Consider the following 12,049-nt stretch of genomic DNA (forward strand, 5'->3'; position numbering starts at 1 on the left):
CGAGCGGGTGCACCCGAGTGTCTTCCTGCAGAAGCAAGCCGCAAGTGGGAGCCCAAGCCGAGCAGTGGGCGACCCGCGCACCACGCGGCGCCGCGGGACCCGGAACTCTCAAAAGGGTTGCAGGGGTTCCGGGGGAGCCCATGTGGGCCCATGACTGGGTGGCCCCAAGTAAGCAGAGAAAAAAGCCCGGAGAAGTGACCAAGTGGCCAAGAGCCTTGGCAGAAACCGGACGCTAAGAGCCGGGCAGTGGGGGTGGGGGTGGATTTTCGAGACTTGGATTAGGCCTGATGTGGGTAATCTTGGATCTCATCCCCCTCCAGTCCCAACACCCATTGTCCAGACTTCCTAGTGAGTTTAGGAAATAGCCCCATTCAACTTCAAGGAAAAAAGAAGATAAAATCATCCCTGCCCCCAACCCTCATAGCTGTGGAGACAAATTAGAGATTCTAGAGCTGTCCACGGGCAAGGGGAGGATGTCGGTGGGGTAGTGTTAATGCTGGAGAAGGGAGACAAAACGAGATTTAAAAAAAAAAAAAAAGAGACTAAAACCCATAGTACAGAAGACAGAGCTATGCCCAATTCCCATACTGAACCACATTTATTAAAAATGACTTAAGACTGTACATAAAAACCCAAGATCTCTAGAAAGCCTATAGGAGCTGTGGCATAAAGTTTTAGTTTCTTCACATTACCAAGGTGGAGGAGAGTGGGGGATAGAAAAGGAAGGATGAGATAGGAGTTTTCTTTAACAGGTTTCTTTAAACACGTTTCAAGTTAGTACAGGGTAGCTGAATACATTCTTAACTATCTAAGAAGTAAACAGAATATTCCCACATACGGGATGATGAGAGAAACTATCCCCTTGCCCTAGCAAGCTGTTAGGTGTTTTGCAAATTCTTTACAAAGCCAAAGCACCAATTTTACATTATCCTGGACACCTACGTAGACTATTTGTACAATATATTCCACATTATTCTACAGTGTATCTAAACACACAACTGTACAGTTTTAAATTCTCTCTTTTTGGCTGCTCCCCCTCACTCCCTTGCCCTTTCCTGAGTGCTCCCAGCACACAGCAGAGGCCTAGCACATCTCAAGTGAGACAGTCCTGAACTAGGGCAAACATGGCTTGTTCTGAAAGCCTGGGAGGAATAAGTCAGGTAAAACCAGCACCTTCGCCAAGGTTTTTCTTGACTCCCAGGCCTAACATCTTTTGTCCCTAGCAGAAGTCCCCTGTTGAAGCTTTAAGGCCCAGCCCTTCTTTTCCAGACTCAAAACACCTCAGCACTCCTGGCCTCTATTTGCTTAAAGATTTACAAATAGTAATGAGAACCAAAGCTTTCAACTCATTTGATAGTGCTGGGCACTCAATCTTCACAGCCCTGCTTCACTGAATATTTAGTGTCTCCAATAAATAAACCTGGACCCTTGAATATCCTTCAAATTTTGAAACATTTTAAAGTCCTCCATTAACTTCATTTTAAAAAGAAAAAGAAATGCTAGGTCTGTTTCAGTTACCTGCAGCAATCAAAAAGCTTTGGCACCTTCTTTAGAGAATTGCACAAAACGGGATGCATCAAGGTGGAAGGCAAATGTCTTTTTGGCAACCTAGGCAAAGACAACAAAAAAAAACACCACCAAGTCCATCTGCAAAAAGGTAGCTAATTTTCACGAGGTTAAAATACTTCTTTAGGGAGTTGTGTAAAAAGCATAATATCCCCCCATGCCTTTTGAGGTGTCTTTACTATACTCTTCAGCATTAATGTCCTCACACTTTATGGAGGGAGAATTTTCATTACTGGAGGTGCTAGGAGACAGCCGCCTTCGCTTACAAGCACTGGTGTATACGCCCGAATCATTGGAATCAAGAGACTTGATGGAAGGGGGTGTCTCTATCCAAGAAGAGGTAATTTCTTCTTTGACCTTCTCCTTGGAGAGTTGATCTTCAGAGAATATAGGGGGGCTTGTTCTGGAGGTCCATGGTAGTCCAGCTGTCATCTTCCTCTGATAAGAACTTCGACCTCCCCACCCTGCCATTGCAGGGAAGGTTGGATCAGGGTAATACCCCAGGGCATGGGATGTCTGGAGGGGTAAGGATTTAATGCCATATGGCAGCAAGGTGCTGGAAGAATATTCGGACTCATAGGAACCGATGTCTAGTTTGTTGGTCCCAGGTTGCTGAACAGGTGTGACAAGCCATCGCTGGGGAGGGTTGGCCACCTCTTCGCTCTGTTGGGGCGAAAGGAGACCGTTGGTCTGTGGCACGGTTCTCTCTCCATTATAGTATCGGGCTTGAGGTAAAGTGTTGACAAAGGGCTCCGGGAAGAAGGATTGAACGCCGTACCGACCTCCAGGGACAATCTGATGGGATCTAGGAGAATCCGTGGGAGATGGAGTTAACCTGTCATTTTCGGAAGCGGTGTACATGCTACAATATAAAGAGAAACACTTGAAAAAAAAAAAAAAAAGACCTAATGTTGTCCCCAAACAAATCATCTCCCAGAAATGAAAAAAAAATGAAAGTTGCTGGTTGTCTGTCCTGAGAGTGCTGGTCCGTTGAAGTGGAGGAAAAGAGAGGTAGGAGATGCACTGGCCTATTTTAGCTAGACTCTTGTCTCATGGGAGAAAACTCCACCACATAAAAAGGTTCCCCTTAGGCAGTATGTACTTAAACCACAGAAAAGCCACCTTTGTAAATTCTAGAACTTGAAGAACTCAGAGCAACCCTTCCTTGCCAATGTGAGAGAAAGAATGCTGGCTGTGGTGTTAGAAAACTCAGATTAAATGGGCATTTGCATCTGCTTAGTTTCAGATTTTTCTTCTATTAACAAAAAGGGGGAGGAGTAATACCCCCTCTTGTGAGGATAAAAAAGCTGGATCAAAATGAGAAAGTATATGAATGCAGATTGTTAAAATTTCAAGTTTCCATTCTAATGTTAAAAAATACTTTCTCATTTTTAAGTTCTTAATATTTCTTTAGAAAGTAATAAAACCCTTCTGTGAAAATTCTAAAGCAAGATTAAATGCAAAATATATGCCAAAATAAAAATAACTTCAAATCCCAAACATGAAAGCTCTTCCTAGAATATATTCTTAAAATGTCTGATTATGTGTGTTCTGTTCAAAGATGAGCATGCAGGTGTGAAAAAAAGAAAAAAGGTGCACTTACGAATCATAGTTGTCCCTGAAGCCTTTTGCAAAGGGGTTATGATCAATCTTTAGTTGAGTAATCTAGATGGGGGAGAAAAATGGTCGTTGAGTGCTTTTTGTCATGCCAGATATGGCTTTAGAGATTCCTGGAATATTTGGGACACTCACATCAGTGTTTTGGTAGGCAGTTACTGCAATGAACTGTGTTTCTGAGAAGGTAAAAGTCTGGGTCTTTGAGGGCTCGTTCAAGTCCTCCACGCCATCCTCTGTAACTTCGACAATGTGGAGTCGTGGTTGGTACTTGTGTAAAGACTGTAAGACTATCATCTGGAAATGATACAGAAAAAGAGTTACCAAATCTAAAAAGTCTTGTGGAGGATCAACAAAAATAGATTTCAACAAATTAATATATTTTGGAATTCCTCCCCACCAGCAACTTTCTTCCTTAATTTCCATTTTAGAGATCTTTTCACTGCCATTTTTTGAAACTTAAAATCTAGCTGGTGTGTTTGATAAACACTATCTTTCCTCTTGATTTCTTAAGGCCCCCACAGATTTCAATATTTCTGTTCCTAATATTCAACTCGCTATTATTGAAATCCAGTAAGAAAGTGAAAACGAGAAAAGTCAAAAGAAAAATAAAAGGTTAGAAAGAATTAGGTGAGCAAACAGGTCACAACTGTGAAAAGAATATGGACTCTTCTTAGAAGAGATGTATAGCCGGAAGACACCCCCTCCTCTGTCACTCTACCTGGGTGTTGTTGTTATTCGCGCCTTTGTTATTGGTGAGTTTTAATTTCCCAAAGGATATCTCCTGTCTCATCCAGTGGGAACCAGTATTAGGAGACTCTGGGTGAACATACATTTTGTTGCCTAAGAGAAAATGAAACAAAACACAAAACCCAGACATATAGGGCTGTTTGTAAATGGGGGTGGGGCAGGGGTATCTGTTAGCTATCGCTAAGATCAAGACCAAGACTTACAGCCCAATTCTCTCCAGAGCTAGCTGCTTAAGAAAGCTGGTGGAGGTCACCTGGACTCAAACTTTGATATGCCTTCCCAGGCCTCCTGTGCTTCCAGCATTCCTTGAACAAGGCACTCGTCTTAACAATAGGTCAAAACTCAAAAATGAAGCCAAATGGAGATGCCTCTTGAAGGTCAATTTGGGGCCTTCTAAAGCAATGAAGGTCGCTGGACTTTCATGCACGGACTCAACCTTGGGGAGTGAACATTGCCAGGAATGCCTTCCACCCACAGATCTTATGACTATTAGCTTCTCAAATTGTACAGAGGTAGGAATTGGAAGGGTGAAGTCTGGTTAAAGTTTCTGTATATTGGTAGGCAAGAAATATGACTGTGTAATTCTCTCCTTCAAACAGTCAACAGAAGAAACTCATATTAACACTTCTAGGCTCCAGATGGGGGTGGAGGGGAACAAAACACCAAAAAACAAAACGAAACAAAACAACAACAACAAAAAAAAACAGTGCCAGATTTAAATGTGAATTGTCTGAGTCAGAATTCAGATTTCTTTCCTGCCCCTCACACCCACCCCCCGCCCGAGTCTCCCCTCTCCTCACCCTGCATGTTATTGTCAGCTTTGCCGCATGTCACCCACTTGCCCCCCTGGAAGCGCCAATGGTTGGGGTCTGCCAGCACCACCTCTACGAACACGTTGTAGTGGGCCGTGGGATTGAGTCCGTTTATATTGAAGCTCAAGAAAGGAAACATGCGCCTGTGCAAGGGAACAGAACCAAGATAAGCGATTTAAATAGGGATCGCCGGAAGTGCTGCTCACACTCCGCCGGGTTCCGCGGACTTTCTGGGGTGGGGTCGAAATAACACATTTACAAGCCTACAATGAACAGAATACTGGTACATGAAGTGGGCTGAAACTAAGAAAAATATTTTTCAGTTGGCAACTCTTGAAACACCTCTCTTTTCCCAAATAATTCCCCCCAAAGTCAGTATTTCTCAAATTCATGGGCTTTTAAACCTCCTCCTCACTTAAGTTCTCGGCCCTTTCAGACGCTCATTATTTTCCTTTTAGGAATTTAAAAGGATTTATTTTTAAATGTACAAGAGTCAGAGAACAAGATTAAGTTCTCCTTATAAATAACAGTAATTTAAAAAATTCTAACGGCAAGGCTAAAGTCCTTTTTGAGCGCCCCTCTCCCAGCACCCGCCCCCCTTACTTTCCCCCAGAAATAACCATTGTTAGCAGTTGGATCTGTATCAGAACCTTCTCGCGCCGTGAACCCTCCAAATTCAGCCTAACCAACTACCCGGACCAACCCTCCCAGGCGGGCTCTCTGTACCTCACGCCCATCTCCCGGAGGCGCCCTGTGGAGACCCCGGCGCCTAAAGCTGCGGGAGCCCATCTACTGTGCTCGGGTGGTCCACCCTGAGCCTTCGTCCAACCCCAGCTCCTCGCCAGAGCGCAGGGAACAGCACACCGCCAAGTTGGCAGAACTAGTGAATCTAGCTTTCTGGATGTGCCCAAATTTCCATTCCCGTCACCTCTCGGCCAGTTCAAGTGAGGATGCCCGGGGGGAAGGGCCGGCAGCGGTAACTTTAGCCTCCTGCACTAGCCGCGGTTGCCGGGACCGGGAAAGCAAGGGCGTTGGAGATACGTTGTATCCACTTATTGAGCGCGGAAAGACTGCTAGCAAAGCGCGCAGCGAGTGGGCGCACTCCTTCACACCCGACCTTCTCCAAGATCACACACTCACCCTTTACCCCCGCGCCCCAGGGTCCCTCCGCGCTGCGCTCACCTGCCCTGTTTCGTAATAATCATCTCAGTTTGGTGGCGGTGGAATTTGAGCCACAAAGGCCGGTTGCACAGGTAGACGTGGGCGCGGAAGCCGGAACCGGGAACCCCCAAACCTCCCAATCCTCCGCAAGAACCGGCCGCTGCCGCCCCAGGGTAAGGCCCGTATAGCGGAGTCCCCTGGCTGTACTGATAGGCACCCGGGCCGCCTCCCCCGCCGCTGCTGCTTCCCGCGCCACTGCCTGCGCCGGCTCCCGGGCCAAACTGAGCTCTCCCGGGTGGGCACACAGCGGTGGGGAAGCCGCCGGGGGGCAGCATGGAGCCGTAGGGGTAGCGCGCCCCGTTGGGAGCCGGGTACACAGATCCGTGGGGCGCCCCCGCCGCCGCCTGGTACGGGAAGAGCGAGCAAGGCGCGGCCAGCTCTGAGCCCTGAGGCCCGGGGGACTGGAGGTAGTAGCGCTCCGAGCTCAGGCTGTCCATGGAGTAGCGTGCGGTGGCGGCGGCAGCGGCCGAGGGCAGCTCCTCCTCCCCGCAGGGGGAGCCCTTGCGGCCGTCCGGGGGCCCTGGCTTGGCCACTGTAGCGGCGCTGGCGAAGGCGTCCCCGGCGTCGGCGTCACTGAGCATGGCCGCGGGAGCCCCCGCGCTGGAGGTTGCGGACTCCCCGCTCCCCGCGTCGCACGAGAGGTTGCCAGAGAACTTCTTGGGCGCTTTGTCTAAGTCCAGCCTCTGAGGTGACGGAGCCGCGCCGGGGAGGTGACCAGCGCTTCCGGCGCTTCCGCCGCTGCCGCCTCGCGCACTCTCCAGCGGGTAGAAGTGCGCGCTAGGCAGGTTCACCGAGCTCACGAAGAGCTGCTCCCCTAACTGCATGCTTTGCAAAGCGCAGACGGCAGCTGGCAGCTTCCTCTCCTCCCGCGGCCTTATTATAAAGGCAGGTTGGGGGAGCCAGCGCCCTCTTCCGAGGGGAAGGTAACTTCCCCTAATTCGCGCGCGGGTACTACCCACCTGCCGACGCGCTGACCCCACCAGCGCGCACTCGCGCGCCCTGACCCGGCGTCTTTCCGGCGGGGAAAGCGCACTGAGTTCGAAGGCAAGAGATGGAAACTGACCAAGAAGCACTCTCCTGTTCCTTCCTCTTGCTTCCCTCTCCCGCCTTCCACACTCACAGGAGAAGAGGACTTAGATCTCAGTCCCTGTCCACCCACCAGCCCACGCCTTTTTGTCGCTTCTCAATTGCCAAACCATCGGCCAAGTTGGCCACTTGGAAACTTGCGGGCTGTCTGCGGCGCCTTTATGTACGTGCGGCCGGGGAGGGGCTTAGCAGTCCCGCAGCCTGGGGACCCTCCTATTGGCTGATAGAGGTGACACTAATTCAATTAAGCATTTACTAATTAGATCAGTCGCCTACGACTTTCTTTTCCTTTATTCCCTCCCTCCCTCCATCCCTTCCTTCCTTCCTTCCTTCCTTCCTTCCCTTTTCTTTCTTTTTTTTTTTTTTTTTGGAGACTCTGTCCCGATGTGAGAGTTAATTCTGGTGTCTGTATTTCTCTGGAATTTCGGGGAATAGGGTTTGGGGGTCTTCGTAGCGCAGCACTCTCTTTGCGCGGAGGTCACTTCGGCTCTCTCCTCTGGCATTACAGGAGCAGGAGCAGGTTTTAGATACCGGAGGGAGAAATGCTCTACAAGCTGACTGCTTGCCGGGAGGCACGGGTTCCCGAGAATGGGCGACTGGGGAGAGCTGAAGAGAGGCCCGAGCCAAGTGTCTTTCCCCATCAGAGGCTGTAACTTAAGGCACACCTTCCTCCGGACGGGGGAGGACTCCCTCCCATCTTTTTGTTCACCCTATCCTTTTACCCGTGGGAAGGGTGTGTGGAAAGGACTCACGCTCAGCATTTGAGATTCCGGAGACAGTGAGAGCACTTCGCCTCCAGCGAGTATTGATGCCCTCAGCTTCTAGATCAGAAGCGCGGGTGGGGTGGGCATTGGGAACCATCCAAGACCAAAACTAAACGAGCTAACCACTTACCCTCATCCTCATGTCAACTCGCCTGCCTTCGGAAGGCAATCACTTTTACGCTTCACAATTTAAAATCCACTCTATTCGGTTTCCCTGAATCCTGGATTTCGCAGCCCCCGCCCCCCGTTTTCAGTCGGGCCTGGCACCGAGAAACAAAGGTTCCCTGGCAGTCGCGCGGTTAAGATTCCCTGAGCCTCTCCTCCGCGGCGCAACACAGGAGATAGAATAATTAGTGAAATAATCAGTTTGATATTGAATTAAGCCCCTTGGCCCCAGCTGCCTGTTTCTCCAACCTGCATTTCCGCAGACAGTAGAGTCAAGAGCGGTGCCGTCATATATTATTGTTTTATTATTACAGAAGGGGGACATGTTTGATGGCAGATAAGTAGAAGCCTGAATATTCACAGTTAATAAGCAATTACGGACGCGGCTTGTAATCGCTCCGGGAGCGCATTTTCCGGCTGAGATGTCGAGGCTCTGCTTCCCCACCGAACTCGATCACACGGGAAACTCGTCGCCCACAACAGATGAGGCGACCGCAGGACTTGCTGAGCGCAAACCCGCCAGTGTAGAACAGCGCGAAGCTTTCGAACCAAGGTTCAAACTACCACCGAACCAACATTCTGCGCAGGTTTAGGTTAGAGAACCAAGAGGCCGTTAATGCACTCAGACGCTCCAGGGCATTTATCAGTTTTCCGTGGTGGTGAAAACCAAGCGCGCGCGAAGGTTTTCAGGGTCAAGGCACAGCCGAGGGGAGGGGACAAGTGAAGGCGAGTGGGCCGGGGCGGGGGCCGAGTCAGTGCTGGGCGAGAGCGGTCTGGGCGCAGATCCGCTCAAGGCTGGCTGCACAGAGCGCATTGAGCCCTGGGCTCGCTGTTTTTCGTCCTATTAGCTTGGTTCGGATTTAGAGTGTCAGATGCTCGGATCGCCCCACCACCCCACTCCTACCTCTCCCGCTTTTGTTTTATTTTGATCCGTGGAAGTCTTAAAGAATTGAATTCTTCAAATAGGATAGCGTTTTTGAAGACGGTAACTTCATGATTTTCAACGTAGAAATTCCGCGAGGGTGACGCGATCTCAAGGAAAGGAAGGTGCCGTGCGGCTTGGGCGGCTTGGGCGAGGTGGCCCGGAGCTAGGGGTTCCTGGTTACGATTCGTGGGCTTCTCCACGTTAGCCTCGACCATAGCTGCAGCATGTTTGAGGAGATAGTAGGGATCAGACTTAATCTCTCATTCTTTGCGGATATTTAGAGATGGAGGTGTGGCAATTTTGCGCTTTAACATAGATGGAAGCGGGCCTTCGTGTCCCTTCAAAACGCTTTCGAGGCGGCTCGGAATCGCTGCGCGTGGCAAAGTGCCATCGCAGGCAACAGGCATCGTTCCGACCCACTCTGGCGCAAATAACATGGGCCAGCTGTCCCCCGCGCCACATCAGAAAGGGTTGCTTTTATTCCAGTCACAGAGCAAACTCTTGAAAGCGCGTGGGTTCATTGAATGTCACCTAATTATTAAATATATACACGATATGTACAACTAAGAGTTGTGTTGATTCGTTGGGCAGGGAATTGTGGTTTGTATCTCCCCAGCTCCCCAATAAATCTCTTATTACATCCAAACTATAACACTTTTAGAGATGGGGAAACAGACAAATTGAAAAAGGATCAAAAGTCAGGCTGTATAAAATTCTCTGGGACCCAAGATTTTGAAAATGGAAAAAATATAATATATTATAAATTACATTACAGTATAAATATATATTACAAATTCCTCTATAAAATAATGAATAGCACTGTTTCAACTACAGAAGCTTTTTTTTTTGTCTGCATAGAGACAAAGAAATCTCATTTAATGGTTCCTCTGTGTTAATTAAGTAATTAAATTGCTGTTATTATTATTACATATGGAATATACTAGTCTAAAATGTCTGGAAAATTAAAGATGAGTAAATCTGTGATTTTCTACACAGAATAGACTTTTCTTTTGCTTTCTCAATTTTACTTAAAATCAGGGAAAGAAACATAGAAATTATTTTCACATGTCCCAGTCCTACTTTAAAAACCCAAACACTTCTTTCCAGAAACAGGAACAGAAAAGAAAGCTAAAGCAGTAGCTGCAGTGAACATGTCAGGCAGCACCCTCCTTAGATTGGGTGGGCAAATAACAGAGCCTTCCAGCCTGTTTGCTGTTTGATTTCAATTACACCCCAAGCTTCATGAAATCCAAATGAGACATTTATTGAAAGGTGCCTGGTTTTTATGTGGCTTAGCTGACAGTGTATTTCAATACACTGAACAAAAACATCAACATTAGGGAGGAAACGTGGAGACCTCTTGGAATCCCGGACCCAAATGCCGGCTGGATTAATTCACATCTTGCACCTTTCAAACTGAGATGGAGCAAGCAGGACCCTTTGAAGGATATAGGGAAGCCAAGGCCAAGTCTGTGTGTGAGCATATTAAAGATCTCATGCTCTATTATTCCAAGTAATGATACCAACTTCATGCCACATGATAGCACAAAGTTATTGTTCACTTGGCCAGGTGACCGTTTATCCCTTTCTCTCCCTTCAGGGTAACCACTATCAGTGTATTCAGCTTTTAAAAGTAAATCTGAAGAGCATCTAGTCATATTTTAAAAGTAAATCTGAAGAGCATCTAGTCATAACAGTCCTGTATATCAAATGTACTTACATATATGAATCAATTACAGGGGTGCTGCTATAGATGAGAGCAATGATATGTGGTTTAACTCTCCCTACACACACAACCAAGGGGGCCCATATAAATGCCCCAATAAATTCTATTATTTTCACCCCCACTAAAAACGTGTTATCAAAACACTGTCCATGTTATTCAAACACTTTGTAAATTCTGAGCAGACTTGCTGCCGGTTCTCCTTTTAACCCTAGGAAAACATTCCAACATTAACCGGTCACCGGTGCTTCGACCTGACTCTGTGAAAACGTCAATGGTTTTTTTGTGGCGAGTTGGTCTTTTTACTATTTATCTATGGCCCTTTTTTTGTTGATGTTACATTTTATTTCACCATCTCAGGTTCACTCTTTGGCCCTTTGTTCTCTGATGGCCAGATCTGCTACCTCCGCTGTTTTTCCAAAGGGGGAGGGAAAGTACTGTTATTCATGTTTCATTTCTTTTAAGGTAAATGTCCCACAAGATAAAACATTTTGGCAAGGACCAGTAGTGTTGATGTTGCTGACTGCAGCCAGGTAGTCCCACGAACACAGTTTCAGTCTTATAAAATTTATTTTTCACTGTGACACTGAAATAGACTGGTCACTTGCTTTAAAAATATTCAACGGATCCACAAATGTGCAAGGCAAAGGGCAATATTAAACCCACTATATTTTTTGAGTAAAAATGACCGACTTAAACTATTATCTTAGCTATTAGACTATGTAATAGATTGTTAATTTTAGTTGTTTTACATTGTTAAAATATGAGGCGGGGGGTGCATCCTGGAATGGAATTTAATGAACATTCTATAAATTGCTTTTTACCAAAAATGATCTTTTCATAAACATTGATCAAGAATCATTAGCAGTAGCCTATAATCTTGACTTGTCTTTGTAATAACGGGGCTTTTTAAACTGCAAATGAATTCGTGGATTTAGGATTTATTTTATCATCATCATCATATTTAGAGGAGTGCATAGTCACATAAATAATAAGAAAAGCCACCTGAGGTAAATATGGTAAAATACTGAAAAAGAGTATATTGAGGGAATGTTTGACTAATTGTTGCTTCTTTGAAATATGAAAGCTGTACCTGGCTCCATCTGTCCTGTTGACTGTTGCACCTTGAAAGGCCTAGTACTTAGTAGGGGCTCATACATTTAATGAAAGAAAGGAGTTATTAGATCTGTGTGCTGGATTAGCTAACACATAGCCCAATGAGAGTGTAAGGTCTCATTTTTTATAACCACAAAGGCTAAAGTGAAAAATGGTCTTCTTTTTCTAAATAAGTGGACCTGGCATTTTTGTCTTAAGACTTTTAAAGTTTTTTGTTTTTTTTTTTTTTCATTTTTTAAGAACTTCCTAATCCAAAGTTCTTACATTATTGCATGGATGTCAATGTTTTAAGGTTTTTCCACAGGAA

At 46.6% G+C, this 12,049-nt stretch overlaps 1 protein-coding gene across 3 annotated transcripts; it reads right to left on the reverse strand.

The window, feature by feature from the left end:
- Window positions 1-575: 575 nt before the first annotated feature.
- Window positions 576-7,107, reverse strand: EOMES (eomesodermin). Of its 3 annotated transcripts, none has more exons than XM_037828457.1 (6): window positions 5,925-7,107; window positions 4,731-4,885; window positions 3,902-3,999; window positions 3,319-3,477; window positions 3,170-3,231; window positions 576-2,428 (listed from the first exon to the last, which is right to left on the reverse strand). In XM_037828457.1, exons 1-6 carry the CDS (start codon window positions 6,785-6,787, stop codon window positions 1,690-1,692), a joined length of 2,076 nt encoding a protein of 691 aa, XP_037684385.1. In that variant the 5' UTR covers window positions 6,788-7,107; the 3' UTR covers window positions 576-1,689. The 3 variants fall into 3 exon arrangements, with proteins under 3 accessions (XP_037684385.1, XP_037684395.1, XP_037684376.1); XM_037828467.1 differs by having other exon boundaries at window positions 576-2,371; window positions 3,902-4,023; XM_037828448.1 differs by having other exon boundaries at window positions 3,902-4,023.
- Window positions 7,108-12,049: the final 4,942 nt, after the last annotated feature.

This window comes from Choloepus didactylus, chromosome 1 (genome assembly GCF_015220235.1).
Source record: "Choloepus didactylus isolate mChoDid1 chromosome 1, mChoDid1.pri, whole genome shotgun sequence".
Lineage (NCBI taxonomy): Eukaryota > Metazoa > Chordata > Mammalia > Pilosa > Megalonychidae > Choloepus > Choloepus didactylus.